Consider the following 17,386-nt stretch of genomic DNA (forward strand, 5'->3'; position numbering starts at 1 on the left):
GATGTGAGGGACTAAAACTACTGTGTCACAAGTCCTTTTGGCCATGCAGCTACAAATTCTCAAAATTGTACCCTAACTTACCTTAAGTGTGTTAGCTTGGAGAGAGGCTACATTACATGGCCTACTAGAATTCAGTTTTCATTTAAGGGTTAATTCTAGGAGAGCCATTACCGGCCAAACCTAAAATGGGTTTATTATAATTCATTTTTTTTGTCATTTAAGCATATAGGAAAATCATGCATGTATCTCTCTGTGTGTGAATGTGTATGGGTAGGGGCATGCATGCATGGAAGGATAGTCAGATAGATGGATAGATACACACAGAGAGAGAGAGAGAGAGAGAGAGTATTGAGAGAGGTTGTTCATTTTTGTTTTAAGTTTAACTGTTATTTATATATCCAAAAATAGCACAATGTTTAAAAGGATAAAGATTTTATTTTTCTAAAATACACCATTTCAACTAATACAAATTATTGTATTTATTTATTTGTCCAACTTATATAGCTGCCCATCTCACCAAACAACTTTATTTAACATTCATATTGAAAGGCCTTAAGAAAGTGAAAACTGCAGAAATATCCATTGTTTAATCTGGGTTTCTTCTGACATCAGAAACCAATGAATATAAAATATAATGAAATTTAAGAATAAAATAGTTATTCACTTAAAATAGAATGATTGCTGGTTTTGACAGAAAAAAAAACTTGCAATTTTTTTATTACTTTTATCTGGTTTTGCCTTTTTCTTTTGTTCTTATAAATTGTAATTTTAACCAAAAAGATACAGGAAAATATTTGTAGCTCAGGGATGAAATGAGCAGTCCTTGGTGCTCTATGAGCTTGGTTGTTTTCTTGCAGATGTTTCATTACCCAAGCTAGGTAAAGTCATTAGTGCTAGCAGGGAGTGGTATTTGCTCTCAGTTTATATTCTAGTGGGTGTTGAACTTTTTTGATCGTTATTTTCCCTTTTTGACTTGTTGATTGCCTCATTTGAATAGGATATAAATGTTGTTTATGTCTATGTACCTATTGGTGGCTCATTTGTTAGAGAACCTGGCTTCCAGGAATTCTCTAGCAGTTTGGATTTGGTATGGACTAGGATGGTTACAGTTTTCCAGTTGAACTAGGAAACAACTGGGAAACTGTGACCATCCAATATGAGCAGAGATTAACACCAAGATTAACATCAAAACAAGAATCAAGAAGTAAACAATACCCCAATCAAGGAACTTCCAAATAAGCTAAAAGTAAACAGCCCAACCAAAGATCTTCCAAGACCACTCCCACCAACACTGATAGGACAACTCACTAGAATGCAAATGGGGAGCAAACTCCATTCCCTGCTAGTATTGATAATGTTACCTAGTTTTTATAATGAAACATCTGCAAGAAAACAACCAAGCTCAGCACCAAGGACCCCTCATTAATGAAAAATATTTTTTTTAAAAAAAAATCCAGCTGCTTAGAATATGTCAGTGATTATCATTGTGGTTCATATAAGATTCTTAATGCTATAACCACAATCTATTTAATTATCCTTATTTTTCATATTTAATTTTCCAAAATACATTTAAGCCTCTTAAGATCCTGGTTGCCAATGGTGGCAAGATAATGTTTGATGGGCCACAAGTTGCCCCAATCACCCCATTTATGATAGCTAGAGTGCCAAATCATTCTGTAGCCACAGCAGAAATATGGGTGATTTTCAGCATTGCAATTTGGTTCCCTCTCAAAACTTTAAGGTTATTAAAATTAAGAAGATTCTCTGGGAAGAAAATCTCTCCAATCTCTGCCTTTAAAATCCCCATTCACATTTATTTATGCATAAAAGGCCATCAATGACATTTGAAAGTTTTGCTGTAGAATTTCAACAGTATGATTTGAACCATTTGAACAAAATCAGTACATTTTTTCCTGATGTCACAGCTTTTCATATTTAATATATTTTTAATCTCAGATCAAATGGTTGCTTCATATCCAAAATGTATTTTCAAATTCCACACTCTGGTTTTCATTTATTTCTAAGACATATGGCACATTTTCATAGAGACCATGCTTAGCATAATATACTTTTAATATAAACCTTCTATTTCTATTTTATTAGAAAGTAACATATAACCCTGTATTTTATTGATATTCTTTCGATATAAGATATTGTTAAGAGACTTTAATCATGGCATTTCCAGATTTAATATAGAAGAATTAGGATTCAGTACCTTAATAATCAATTTTATACAGTTTGTGACACAAACTCAAAATTGTTACACTATCATCCCACTCCTACCTTTCTATAGTTATAGACATTAGATCTGAAATACTCCACTTCGGCTTAGCTTAGTTATTTCACAATATGCTATTTTATTTTTAACTACACAGACACACACACACACACACACACACACACACACACACACACATCTCAGGTAGTTGTAAGTTCTTATCTCTGTAAAAACAATTTCAGATAGTCCTCGACTTAAACCTTGGTTGTTTAACCACCACTTAAAATTACAAAAGTCTGAGAAAGGATGTTTTACAGACAAAAATCACTTCTGATTGTCGTAGTGTCTCTATTTCTGTATTCCACCGAACCATTCTTTTCCACAAGAAGGAGAGTTAACTTTCTTCATCAGGCAGCTCTTTCAGCCAGCCTCTAGAGATGAGAGGGAGCCAAAATCCAAGAAGGGAGTGGACAGCATATAAGAGTAACCCGTTACCTCATGGTGAGATGGGCAATAAAGAAATTTAAATAAATAAATACATACATACATACATACATACATACAAGGTTGTTAAGTGGACAGAGTATCAGGTAAGGACCTCAGGTGAATGGGAGAGGCTCTAGAAGGCCCAGTGTAGGCCACGTGCAAATGTCTCTGCCTCAGGGTCTGAAAATTCTGCTAGAATTTCAGTAGGGATTTTCAGCTCTTGATCGGAAGCTCCCAGGCTTTTCCACCCAGAGTAACCTGTGCTCCTTACCTGAGATTCTACCCACTTAATTCCAGATGTTGAGAGAAGCAGTCATTTGGGTAAACCATGTCTCAACTCTTTGCCCAACAACTGAGATTTCGATCCTAGTAGTGGTTGTAAGTCAAGAGCTTACTGATACTCTCAACCTGTATAGTAAATCTCAGCTGTATATTGCAAAGTCACAGTGCTTATTTTATTATAATCATATTTCCTGTGTGACTGGAAGTCAGTTTGGCAAATATTTATTTTTTTGAGAGAGATACAGATACAGAAGCCTTAAACTCTGAGAGGAAGAGTTAAACTCTGAGAGGAATACAATAATGTATTGGCGTTGGCTTCCAAATGAATCCCATCCACATGTGGTTCTCTTAAAAGATGCTTCCCAGAGCGTTTCAAACATAATTTACTTTTCACTATCTAATGGACCTCCATCCATCTCTCAAACGTTGACAAACATGGCCTTAGAAAGCTTCATACACATCAGAGAATCTCTGCCCTACTCTTCACAGATGGAGAGCTCAAACTGCAGTTAAAGTAGTCCTGTTTAAACAATGTCTTGTGATATATGTCTTACAATCTTAGTTCAGATATTCTGTATGTAATATACAGAAAATGCTAAAATAAAGTTTAATTAATGAGTGGCCTAATGGTTAAGGCTCCAGGCTGGAAATCAGGAGGCCATGAGTTCTGCTTTAGGCATGAAAGTTAGTTGAGAGCCTTTGGGTCAGCCATTCTCTCACAGCTCAAGTCCCCTCACATGGTATTATTTTGGGGAAAATAGGAGGAAGGAGTTATTAAATATTAATAACTAAATAGCCTTGAGCTATTTTAAAAATAATAAAAGATAGGATTAAAAATAATTGACTTTAGAATAGGCATACACTGAAGACAATGATATGCCAGTTTCATAGATTTTTCCATTTCTGGAGAATTTTCATTTTTAACTTAATTACTACTCAATTAACTTTACTGAAAAAATGCAACTTTGACAAATCTGTATCACTAGTAGCTATCAGCTCTGCGTTGACTGTGTCCATTTATGAAAACACTGCTTGTTGGCTATATATAAATTTAATGAGAGAACATGCCTGCCTTTTGAAGTATACTTATTGTTTGATAACATCAGTATTTCAAAGATGTACTGTTATTTTTAAAATTATTACTATTTATTTATTTATTTTGCTCCAGCAAAAGTGTCTCTCTTTTGGTTCTGTTTCTTGTTGTGTTTCTCTCCTTTTCTCGTTGTCCCCCTATCTTTCTCTCTCTTTCTCGTGCTCTCTCTCTCTCTGTGTCTCTCTCTCTCTCTCTCTCTCTTTCTCTGAGGTTCACATATTGAATGATGTAAAGATACCATAACAAACTGTTTGGCATACCCTACAGGCAAAGGTCCAGAGACTCTTTTTGCTGGATATAACCTCAATGACAATGAATGGCATACAGTACGTGTAGTTCGAAGAGGAAAAAGTTTAAAGTTAATAGTAGATGACCAACAAGCCATGACAGGTATTAATGACGAATAACTATTCTCCTGATTTTCCATTCAATATGCATTTAGTTATGATTGCTCTGGTGGTGAAAATCATTCCGGTTCCATGGATATAGGCAGAAAGTACAATAAAGGACAATTTAGAAAAAACTCCATGTGAGGTATTAGGAGAGGACTTCTGACAGATTGAAGCAAAGAGAAGGAAAACAAAATTAGGAACAAAAATGATATAAAGACAAATATAGAAGGCAGCCAAACTTCACACATTTGTTTGAAACAATACAACAATACATTTTGACCGCATTCTGGATAAGAATTGTAGTTGAGGGGGGAAAAAGTGATATTCTTTTCCCTATTCCAACATACCAATTTACTTTTCTCTACCATAATTATATCATCAAATCCAAGAACTGATATAAGTGGGAAGTGGTGGGCAGGAATCCAGAAAAGCAAAGACTGTGTTTCTCTAGCATTGTCTGTTATCTTACCCCCTTTTAAATCATTCAAATGTCTCCAACTTTTACTGTATGCAGAAAGAGAGGGTAAGTTGAAGCAATTAAGCCAAGTCTTACTAAAAAGGTTTCAATTATATATATAGAGAGAGACCAAAATAATAAAAGATACTTTCTTCAATAAAGGACACTGTGTCCAATATTCTTTATAAAGATAGATACAAATTATTCCACTGTAAAAAGCAGGGGGGGATTAGAGCTATTGTTTTTGTATTTTGTAATTAGCAGAGCTCCTGGAGGTACATGTAGACAAGCCTTCAAATTTAAATTTGAATGTTCAAATAGAACATTCATAGAGATTTTCTTCTTGTTTACTGTATCTTGAGATTCCCCAAACCGTTTGGTTAAATTGATACATTTTTTCCTTGATTTGATTGCTTAAATTAGGATGAGTTTGATGCTTAATTCATTTCACTTGTAAATTATGCACTCAAATAACTCAGATGGTTGGATGTAATAAGAGAAAAGTACAGAACAAATGGGCCCTTCCAGCAGATATACTTTCTATGTGAAAATACACGTGGTAGAATCACATGGTCAGACCAGTTTGTGTAAGAAATTTCAGCATTTGAAATGGCCCTAGCTTTTTGGTTATAACACTAACTTCTCAAAATTGCTTTTTACTTAAAGGTCAAATGGCTGGGGATCATACAAGACTGGAATTCCATAATATAGAGACGGGAATCATAACAGAACGGCGTTACTTGTCCTCAGTCCCTTCCAACTTCATTGGTCATCTGCAAAGCCTCACTTTTAATGGCATGGCATACATTGACTTGTGTAAAAATGGGGATATTGACTACTGTGAACTAAATGCCCGTTTTGGCTTCCGGAACATCATTGCCGACCCAGTCACTTTTAAAACGAAAGCTAGCTATGTTGCTCTTGCCACATTGCAAGCATACACATCTATGCACCTGTTTTTCCAGTTCAAAACAACATCATTGGATGGGTTAATACTTTACAACAGTGGAGATGGCAATGACTTTATCGTGGTTGAATTAGTAAAAGGGTGTGTATGCAACCTGTTTTACAGATGTTATCAGCTCAGAAAGCTTAATTCATTAGGCAAGCTCTTGGATTCTACAATCTTTGTTCTGATGCATCAGTGTCCTTAAAGATGAGCACTGTTTACCCTTCTAAGAAATACATATTTGGATGATGCTTCTCACACTGCAGTTTCAGATCCTTTTTCTCCACTGTAAACTTTTGGCTAAGGGAGCAGCTATCAGACCCCTATGTATACTAGTATTTTTTTCTAACACTGGTTGAGCCTTCACAGGCTCAAGTTAGCAGCTGCCCTCAGTGGGAATTAAAACAATATTCAAGACAACATTTAAGAAGCATTAAAATATTATTGATATATTTAAATAAACAAAGAATAGAAATGTGTCCTCCACAAGGAGGATCATGTTCGATACTATAAAAGGGAAATATAGCAGAGAGATCAACCTTTAACAGTAAGTGGACCTCTGATAAAATCTACCTGCTTGTTAAAGTGGAGCCTTCCCCAGTATTGTTTTGCTAAAAGCCATGTTCTATGAAAATTAACCTGGCTTCTCACTATTCTGGATCTGAAAAAAAAAATCAAAAACATTTTAATGAAGCTAGCTCTGGATGGGAAGGGAACTTCCAGAAAAATGTAATCATTAATTTTACACATTTTCACCCTGCAGCATTTATTTTGTCACTTATGTGAAATATTTTCATCTTTCTTTTCCATTGAAACAGCAGGCAAAATCTGTTTCTGTTGTTACACCACTAGTTCCTCAGCTGGAACTTACTTGCCAGTGGCAACAGAAAATGACCTTTCTGTGTTTCCAACTGTCCAGAGCTTAGCATTACTCAAAGGCATTATTGGAAACCAGAATAGTTCATGACCATTCTGTACTGGAACTGTGATGTGAGTTTAACTGGTTAAATTATAATAATAATGACCATCATCATCATCATCCCACTGGTCCTGTTGGTAGGTAAGCCTATGGCTGGAAGTTCCACACTGATATAAATGTTGGTAGGCTTTGTTTAAAAACTAGAGCCCCAGGATCTTTTCCAAATCTTCTGTCTGGAGTAATTACCTTGCAATAAAAAAGTACATGTCATGAAATCCTATGAGGAACTCTATTGGCAAAGTCTATGAGGTCCAACATCTTTCTCTGCCGAGAGAGAAGTTATTTGAAAACTGATTTAGCTTAGTTACTGTAAATATTTAAATATATAGTAGCTACATATCTTCTGAGGGAATTATCATTCTTTGGAATGAGTTGTAATTTTAATCAAGAAATGTAATTTCTCTTTTGAGAAATACAAAACTTTCACTGGGGAGATCTACAAAAAATTAATAGTTTAGATAAAGCAGTAACGTGCTGCATTGTATTCAGAATTTTTTTTTTTTTTGCACATATCCTTTTTAAAATATGGTGCCAATATACATACCGAGACTTTTAGGCGGAACTAAGTGGTGAAAGGAAATAAATCCAAAATAATCTCAATTTGTTTATATAGCTTTGATAGGGATAGGGTAAGTTTGCCAGACAAAAAGTAAAATTTACAAGTCATAAAAAGGGTGTAAAAATGAAAAGTAACTTCAAGAGATTTCAGATGAATTAATACTGCTATTTTAACTCCATACTTGATGAATAAAAGATTTAGTGGGCTAAGGCAGGGGAAAGAAGCAGAAGTCAATGTTATAATTTCCTTCAGCTATACCTTTAATAGATGGCATATTAAGGAGGCAATTTTGCTCAATATTCTCAGAAGAATTTGATACTTTTTTCTTTTAATTCTCTCAACATTCTTGACTTAGACATTTTGATCTATCCCAAGTTAGTCTTGTTAAATGTAAAAGGAGTTGTCTAAGAACTTTATGAATTGCCAAAGAAAAGAAGCAGTGAAGAGTTGTAATTTTCATCTACCTACTCAGTTTAGCTGTTTTTCCTTTTCATTTACAGGTATTTACATTATGTGTTTGATTTGGGAAATGGTGCAAATCTTATCAAGGGCAGTTCCAATAAACCTCTGAATGACAACCAATGGCACAATGTGATGATATCACGGGATACCAATAATCTCCATACTGTAAAAATTGACACAAAAATAACAACGCAGAGCACAGCAGGAGCAAGAAACTTGGATCTCAAAAGTAAGTGACAGTGACAGAAATAATAAAAGGGCTAGAAGAACAGAGTGTATCATTATATTATGTTTTTTTTTATTTATTTCTTTAACAGAAATATTGGAAAAATATAGGATGCTGGCTTAAAATGAGTGAGAGTATTAGTTTAGCCAGCTCATCATTGGCAACATAAACTGGTAATATTTCTCCAAGGTTGTAAATGGAGGGTTTTTCTCCCCCAGTTGTTGATATGAAGGCTAGGATGTGAATTTGTGACTTCTGCAAATCACTTCTGAGAAACACCACCATATGCTTTGTTATATACCATATTTGTTTATTGGTCTATTTCTAATGGGTTAACATTTGCATGTTTGTAAAATCTGTTGTTTCTCCAAAGGAATAAACATTACAAGGAAAAATTTTAATGAATGGTGGCCGGAGCAGCTCAGCTGATCTGATTAAGGGGCTAAGAAGCCCTGAGGTGACCAGGGAAGGGAAGGGCTGCCTCCTGTGCTGGCCACACCCACCCCTTCACTAGAGCTTGTTTTGAGGGGAGGGTGTATATTTAGACCCACCCCAAAAATCAGGCTTGGCCTTATTTTTGGGACATGTCATATTTTGGGGGAAACACGGTAGATAACATAATATAAAAATTCTCCAAGGAGATATCTACATGGATGAGCCCAATTCATGACAACAGATTTGTTAAATAGTTGCTAAACCAAAAAAAATATTTTTCTGTGCTCTGTCAAAAAAGATGACTTATATTCAAAAGTACTTGCATATCATAGGGGTTTCAATTTAACTTAAGTTGAATTGTTAATTTTAGCCAAACTTTATTTTAAATTTGTGACTTTCTGATCTCGTGATGAGAAAGTCTTCAGTCTTATTTGAAATTTTAGTGATTCAGGACTTCACAAAATTTGAGAACCTCTGTCTAACTTCCATTGTTGTAATTTATTCATTTATTTATTTATTTACTAAAAAATTATATGCTGCCCTTCTCCCTAAGGACTCAGGGCGGCGAACACAAGTTAAAAACATACAATAATAAAAAGTAAGGTGATTAAAACCCAGATTAAAACAACAACAATCAAAATAATAAAACCCAAGGATCAAGGTCAACCCATTTGTTGGAACAGTCAAGTCTTTAAGTGCCGGTGGAAGGAGCGGAGATCAGACGCCGTCCAAAGCTCGGTGGGTAACTCGTTCCAGAGGACACGATGTAATACCTGATGTAATACCTTATTATTAAATATTTAAATATTTCTCATTTTGAAGTGCTAACATAATGAATTTTGGAGAAATTTCCTTCATAATTTTGATAATACCCGTGACTGGAACCAAATGACACTATTAAAATTTTGCTTAGTTTCTCTACTTAGATTACTTATGAAAAAGCAACTGATTATTGAGTCCAGCCCAAAATGCTGACTTTCCCTTAAAAATGATTTAGGGCCCAAATGTGTGAAGATGTTCCTCTCCTTTCATGTGTTGAGATGACCCAAAGATTTTCTCTGTTCCATTCATGAGGGATTTTTTTTTTTTTTGCCAGTGCTTCTTTGATTTTGTTTGGAGTGCCCTTTCAAAGGTAATATACTCAGTGCCAGTCCTGTATTTTGGGGATAGCATTTTAAAACCATATTTATGCAAGGAATATTTTTAAAAAATATTTCAAAAACTTTTAAAAAGTAATTGTACTTTCAATATTTTAAGTTTCCTAATGTCTTTTTCTTCCCACATGCTTAACTGAGCCAGGATTGGGGATATAAAATGTTAGTAGAAGCACTGAAGAAATTAATTAGCCCACATAATTAATGTCTATGAAGTTACATTTACAGATATTTCATTTTTAATGAGCATTCATTCAGTGACTATTCAAAGTTACAACAGCATTAAATGAGGAGATTTGAGGCCAGTTCTCAGAGCTGCAACCATTGCAATGTTCCCGCAATCAGATGAACATGATTTTGATGCTTGGCAGCTAGCCAATAATGATGGTCACATCATCCTATAATCACATAATTGTCATTTGCTACCTTCACTGACAACTTGCAACAAATAAACTAAATGGGGAAGCCAGATGAAGTTGCAAATGGAGATCTCATGACATCATATCTAACAACTTCACTAGAATTGCTGGAACTGCCATCATAAGTCAATGCAGCCAGGTGACACCACACTTAGTGACCACATCCCTTAGCAATGGAGTTAGCAATCCCAATTACTGTTGTTCACTAAGGACTACTTGTAGTCCCAGAAGATTATATTGAAATATTGAGTCAACCTAACTACCCAATCAACCTTGTTATGAAAATACCTAAAGTCAATCAACTGAGTCATTGTGCAGACTCAGTTTTCCAAACAAGGAGATGGAAAGATACAGGTTTTCTTACTGAGTCTTTACAGAAAAACACACTTTCCAAGTGGTAACAATCTGTGCATTGTTATAACTGCTGTCCTGGTTAATGGAGAAAGGATTAGTTTAATGAAGTTTTCAAGTACGGAACATGGATTAATGTGGCACCAGGGATTTCCTAAAAAAAATGGAGGGTAGACTTCAAGTGTTTTTTTGAGCAAGACACATGTTCATGTGTTGGAATTACTAGTAAAGATATCTGAATGGGTGATTAGATTATGTATGGGAACAGACCAGGGGTGAAATGCTCCTGGTTCAGACCGGATTGCTGATCCGGTAGTGATGGAGGCGGGTGGTTCTGAGAACTGGTAGCAAAAATCCCTGCCCCTCCCCCATGCCCAACTGAGCCGCACAATCATCAGAGGCTTTTTTTTTTTTTACCTTTAAAAGCATTTTTTCTACAACCTCTTCAGCTGAAAAAGTGCTTTTAAAAGTTTTTTTAAAAAGCCTCTGATGATGTGCGGCTCAGCTGGGATCATCAGAGGCTTTTAAAAGCATTTTTTCTACAACCTCTTCAGAGGTTGTAGAAAAAATGGTTTTAAAAGTAAAAAAAGAAAGGCCACGCCCACCCAGTCAAATTACCCACCACTACCACCAAGCCACGTCCACAGAACTAGTAGTAACAAATTTTAGATTTCACCACTGGAACAGACCCAATCTATTTAGATGTCATAAAGATGAGATTGATGAATTTTTTCATGTATAACAATTTGTCTAACAAATAATTTGCTGAAATATCTTGCAAAATGGTTGGTGCAAATTCTTTCTTGGGGAATATGCAGTCATTATATTAAAAAATGAAAATAACTAGAAAAAGTTAATCACCAACTTAAAGGTTTGCAGATAGATGTTAGGCTTCTTTGCTTGCTTAGAGGTAAAGTTCTGGAATCAAATCCAAATTGCCACATCTCCCTAAAAATTATATAACCTTGAATTTAAATCTATCCAACTGAAACACACAATAAAATATTGCAGTATAGAGAATTCTTAGCTAAGTTCATGTACCCACTCCATTGTCCTGTTTCCAAAATTATCTAAATAAAGCAGGGTTTTTTTAAAAAATAAAATTTTCAGCATAATAGATCAGAAGAGGCTTGAGAGCAATATACAGTCTACAATACAATATATTCAAAACAATGTCCTTGGCATTCACTGGCTACTAAGTAACACCTGTGTAGTCTTCTAATTAGGTCTGCATTCTGAGTTACCCCTGCTTTTATATAGCCAAGGCTGTAAGAATAAATAAATAAATAAATAAATACTTAATCAACTCTATGAAATGATTCCTTACCATCCATGATCCAGCATCTGTCTTCCCCTGATTTTTCTGCTTTCACTTTTGCAGAGATGATGCAAGGTATCTTACAACATAAGACAAAATGGTACTCAACACCCTTGAAAAGGAAGGTGCAGCATATCTAAAAAATAGCCAATTATTTTTGGAACATAAAGAACAAAATTTCCAATAAGAACAACAACAACAACTGATTAGCTGTTTTCAGCCTTTATAATATGCATAATATTCAAAATCTGCTACCTGGGACAACCACTTCACTGTCTAATGGAAGAGCCTGCTCTGTTCCTCCAGTAGTCAGTTAAAATTATTGTACTTTAGTATCATAGAATAGCCTTTCTAAACACTAACTGGTTACTGTGTCCAAGCAACACATATTGCTGTTTTTCTAACCAATGGGAATGTTTTAGAACTCTCTTAGTACAAAAGCTCATGGACATTAGCTACTTTATAGAGATTTTTTTAAAAAATTTGATTTATATGCTGCCCTTCTCCGGAGACTCAGGGCGGCTTACAATGCATTAAGCAATAGCCTTCATACTTTTGTATATTTTATACAAAGTCAGCTTATTGCCCCCACAAACTGGGTCCTCATTTAATCTACCTTAGAAAGGATGGAAGGCTGAATCAACCTTGAGCCTGGTGAGATTCAAACTTATAGTAATTGCAGACAGCTGGTGTTAATCACAATGCTTTTAGTCTGCTGGCCCGGTTTGTTGGTTGGGACCTCTGTATTCTCAAAGTAATGACTTTTGACAAGTTTGATTACATCATGCTGTTCTGTCCCCGTACCACACACGCACCCCCACAGACGGCCCGGAGTTAATAAACCACATGACAAAACTCTTTGAAGATAAAGCTGGCAGCAACCCAGTGGCCAGCTGCCAATTCAGACTTTACTCACACAAAACAAAGATTAGACTGCAAGCATTCCGATAAAACAGGCAGAGTTTCAACAATACAAGGATTAATCCAAATGCAGTCCGATAAAGCAGGCAAAGTCCAGTAACGCAGAGATCATGGATTATTTCCAGTTTTTGCTCATCACAAACTGAACTGGCCACCACACCCACATTTATACCCTGTGGGGTGTGGTCCAGTGACTCAGCTAATCTCTGGCACGCCTTCCCCTCTGCTGCGCACGCTTCTCCCTGCGCCTCTGCCGAGGGTCCAGCCAGCACTTAACTTCTTTGTTGCTGTCCACCTGTGACTGCGGGGACGTGCTTGGCTCTGAGCCTATCTTTTGGCCTTCAGTGTCCTCCGGAGGCATTGCCAGAGAGGAGGGTCCTGGAGAGGGAGGCCTTGCCAACTCCTCTCCCTCACTCTCAGAGTCTGCATCTGTTGATAGCCCAGGCTCAGGCAACGGAGCCACAACACATGCCAGAATAACCAACAAACAGATTTTATTGCAATAGTGACTGATTATGGACAACATAAGGGACATGGTGGCTCAGTGGCTAAGATACTGAGCTTGTCGATCAAAGGGTCAGCAGTTCAGCAATTCGAATCCCTAGTGTCGCGTAACGGGGTGAGTTCCCATTACTTGTCCCAGCTTCTGCCAACCTAGCAGTTCGAAAGCACATAAAAAATTGCAAGTAGAAAAATAGGGACCACCTTTGGTGAGAAGATAACAGCGTTCTGTGAGCCTTTGACGTTTAGTCATGCTGGCCACATGACCATGGAGATGTCTTCAGACAGCTCTGGCTCTTCAGTTTTGAAACAGAGATTAGCACCGCCCCCTAGAGTCGGGAACGACTAGCACATATGTGCGAGGGGAACCTTTTCCTTTACCTTTATGGATTCAACATAGTATTATGAAATTAGAATTGTTAATACATAATTAATAAAATAACATGCATAAACTTATTCTATGAATTAGAATATGAGACACCTCAACTCCAAATTTTATCTTGGAACCACCAGAAATATTCACAGGTATCTCAGCAACACAGGAATCCCCATGGAGATCTGGGTTTCCATTCATTTTTAAACGAACAGAAGTTATGGAAAGAAAGGAAAGTGTACTCTCTGTAAAAAAAAATGGTGGAATTATACTCTTTCAGAGAAGAATCTCTGGTACTTTTTATCTTCTCACTGAAGAAAACTTGATCAGGTTCCCAGTTTTATGTTTGGAAAAATAACTTTAAAAAAAAAAGAATGCCATTTGATAGCGGTCTTTCTCCTAGAAAATGCCCTTTCCTGTCAGCCTGGCAAGAAAAGATTAGTCTAGGACATCTTGAAGAATATCTGCTATCACCATATACCTTTGGCCAGATGCAACGTAAAGGTTTAATGCAACTACCATAACTTAAAAGATTTAGTGAAAATATAGAAGGCAACAATAAAGTCTACTATTGTAGGAAGATGTCTTAGTTAATGTGTTTGTTTATTGTCTCCTCTGTTCTTATGTCAGATTTTTTCCCCCCTGCATCTGCTCTTAAAGATATTTTGAATTGTACATGACATGTATGCTTTCTGAGACATTCACCACAGAAAGTATAAATTTCATTAATCTTCTATGGTCTTTTTTTATGTGAAGATATCACAAGACTGATAATGTTAATAGAATTGGTCCCTTGATACATAATTAAGGTTTTCAGTGTCACAGCTGTGTTGATGAAACACACATCTGTAGAGGAAAGTGTATGGTCAACAATGACAGAAATGTCTCATTAGCATTTCATCTGGGAAGTTGTCTAAATGTGTTACTGAATATGGATAAAATGGAGATTGTCATGTTTCAGCCAATCGCCTTCCTCTTCTCTTTTGTGCCCCCCCCTTTTCCCCAGGGCTTCTAGATTGTTTCAGTTTCTTCTGCCCTTGGTCTCCAAGTTTTGACTGACTTTGTGCTCATTTATTGATCTTAAAATGAGACTCCCAGTTTTTTCTTGCTAAATATTCATAGAATTGAAAGCAGGGAGATGATAGAAAGGGCTACAGTTTTATTGGTGTTTGTTTTGATTGTTTCAGTTTTAGATCATTGCAATAGTCTCCTGATGTTTCATGTTTAGATCATCAGAATATCCTCCTAATTCCTCTGCCTGTCCCGATTATAATTGATCCTAATTATGGATATATACAGGATTTGTCAAAGGGCATTCCTTAGGTTTGCATTGTGATAGTTCTAAATATTGATTTAACTACTTGGTTTTTAAATTATGAAATGGAATTTTGTAATTGTTGTACTGGTAAAGACATCATAACTGTCTGTCAAAAAAAAAAAAAAATCCACCTGAGCTGACCAGCTTTCTGCACAGTCTGTCATCTGTGGAATTCTTAATTATCTAAGCAATCTGGTGTCAGACCTTCAAGGTATTACAGGTCAGGAAATAAATACAAGAACTAATTTATTGCTATGGGATATAATAGCAAAATCTTGAAAACCTGACAGAGTCCCCCCCCCCCCCCCGGTCTTGTACCGAAGAGAATCAAGGCAGGACAATTTTGAGTTTTGTCTTCACTAGTTCCTCTTTTTCAGAGATAAGATGATGTTTACATAATTGATCTTGCATTCCTCCTCTAGCTTATCTATGTGATTTTCTACGCCTGGTTAGGCATGAAGTAGCATAGAAATGGATTGCTGTTTAAGTAGAAAAATATTTAAACTAATGTTATAAAAAGTACAGGATAATGACTTGTCTTATGGGTGAGATGGGTGGCATATAAATTCAATAAATAAAATAAATAATTGAAATTTTCTTATAAAAAGAGAAAGAAGGATGATAATGGATCCATTCTCTCTACTCCTAATATTTGTTGCAGCTGAAACATGATACTGGGTAGGGAGGCTTCCCTGAGCAGAAGCCTGACAAGAAGTGAGAAGAAAGTGCCCTACTTGTTTAACTATTACTCAGTTTTAACTAATATTCATTCAACTAAATATCTTTTAAAGGAATTGCAATTCCTTTAAAAAAATATTTCTTCCCTGTGAAAGAGGTTTCTGTTTTCCTATCTTATACTCAGGGCACTTGAAAATTTGAATTTCTGTTGGTGTGATTCAGAATTAGTTTTATGGTTAGAAATAATTGAGGATGCTGCTTCTGATAATCTTGTCCTTACACATCTTACTATCACATTGACATTTCCCTGGCTGCCCACACTTTGTAATAAAAAGAAGTACCAAGAGAGGAGTTTCCTCTTGATGTCTGCCCATAGCAATTGAAATATGAGAAAATAAGACAGCTGCATATAAACAATGGAGTAATTATTGCACAATGTTAGCCTATAACTAAGTGTGAAAATACCAAATTGATATTTGGATGGACCATATTTGGTCCATCCAAATATCACCAAATTTGTCTTCATCTTGGAAAAAAAAAACATTCAAAAGCCGATTAAGTATCTTCAAATTGAATAACAATTAGTAGGAAAAAATGCAGGATAATTTTGCAGTGCAGGGTAACTGCGTCTTCAATATATGTTTATATTCCTAGCCTTTAAAGCAGGGGTCTCCAACCTTGGCAACTTTAAGACTTGTGGACTTCAACTCCCGGAGTTCTTGTCTGGGAAAACTGGCTGAGGAACTCTGGGAGTTAAAGTCCACAAGTCTTAAAGTTGCCAAGGTTGGAGGCCCCTGCTTTAAATTGACTGTTTCTGCTATTGTTCCTGAAATAATCACTTCTCTTCTCTTTCATTTTTACATATCTTGGATGTACTTTTCTCCACTTTATATAGTATTGTTTGCTGGTATTATGTTGCATGCTACCTTTTGCAGTACTTTTCATGACGTGGGACTGTTCAACTAATTTGAGGATTTCTAGAATGAAGGCCTGATGGTTTTGAAAAGCCTGCATTTGAAGTAGTGTTAGAATTTGGCGAGGGGATTAAGAAATAATTTATTAAGAAATAAAATATTTAGATCATATTTAGTTCTGGTTTCCTGCAAAGACGTGGACTCATCATACCCCATTCTGAAACTGTCTACATAAAATCTTGAACAGCATTCCCTTCTGACAGAAAATTCACTTAGCTAAACCAAAGCCAGATTTCTGTTTATTTTCGGCCATTACTCCAGCCTTTAAAACTACCATGCTTAATAAAAGCACTAGAGGGCACCATTATGTCACATAATATAATTCCTGGTTCAATCTCAGACCTGGAAGAGATTCTAACTGCAGTTCAACTAGGCTGAGTTATTTAGCTATTTCCTATGTTCTTCACACTCTAAATTCCATAAAACAACATTCTGTGCAAAATTAAATTCTTTCCCGCAGAGTTTCTAACCTTAAGTCTTGAAATGGCAAAACTAAAATAAATCTATAAAGATTTTAAATCAGGAACTGGAATAATAAAAGACTTGCAGCAGCCATCCTCTAGTGGGGTAAAGTGATGTTATTCTATGTGATGTTCAAAGTGATGATCTTTACATGAGCAATCATTATTTCTTTCATTATAAGAAATCTAGAAAACTCTGATGAGTCAGAAAACTTTCCAGTTTCCTATTTAATACCTAGAAATTACCAGTGGTGAAATTTGAATCGGTTTGCTACCGGTTCACTGGCCTCACAGGCATGCTGTGCCCAAGCGTGTGCTGTGCACACGCATGTACACCAAATGTGCACTGTGTGTGCATGCACAGTGCACACCAAACATGC

At 36.0% G+C, this 17,386-nt stretch overlaps 1 protein-coding gene across 19 annotated transcripts in view; it reads left to right on the forward strand.

Annotated features, from left to right (window-relative positions):
- Positions 1–17,386, forward strand: part of NRXN1 (neurexin 1) — a 952,284-nt gene that overhangs the window by 444,701 nt on the left and 490,197 nt on the right. For all 19 annotated transcript variants that reach the window (XM_070932260.1, XM_070932263.1, XM_070932252.1 and 16 more), the window contains 3 exons: positions 4,347–4,469; positions 5,595–5,976; positions 7,916–8,106. In XM_070932260.1, coding sequence (XP_070788361.1) covers positions 4,347–4,469; positions 5,595–5,976; positions 7,916–8,106 — 696 coding nt within the window. The remainder of the gene's footprint in view (positions 1–4,346; positions 4,470–5,594; positions 5,977–7,915; positions 8,107–17,386) is intronic.

Source organism: Pituophis catenifer, unplaced genomic scaffold (genome assembly GCF_029215685.1).
Source record: "Pituophis catenifer annectens isolate HBS135680 unplaced genomic scaffold, rPitCat1.0.hap2 SCAF_1, whole genome shotgun sequence".
In the NCBI taxonomy this organism is placed as follows: Eukaryota; Metazoa; Chordata; class Lepidosauria; order Squamata; family Colubridae; genus Pituophis; species Pituophis catenifer.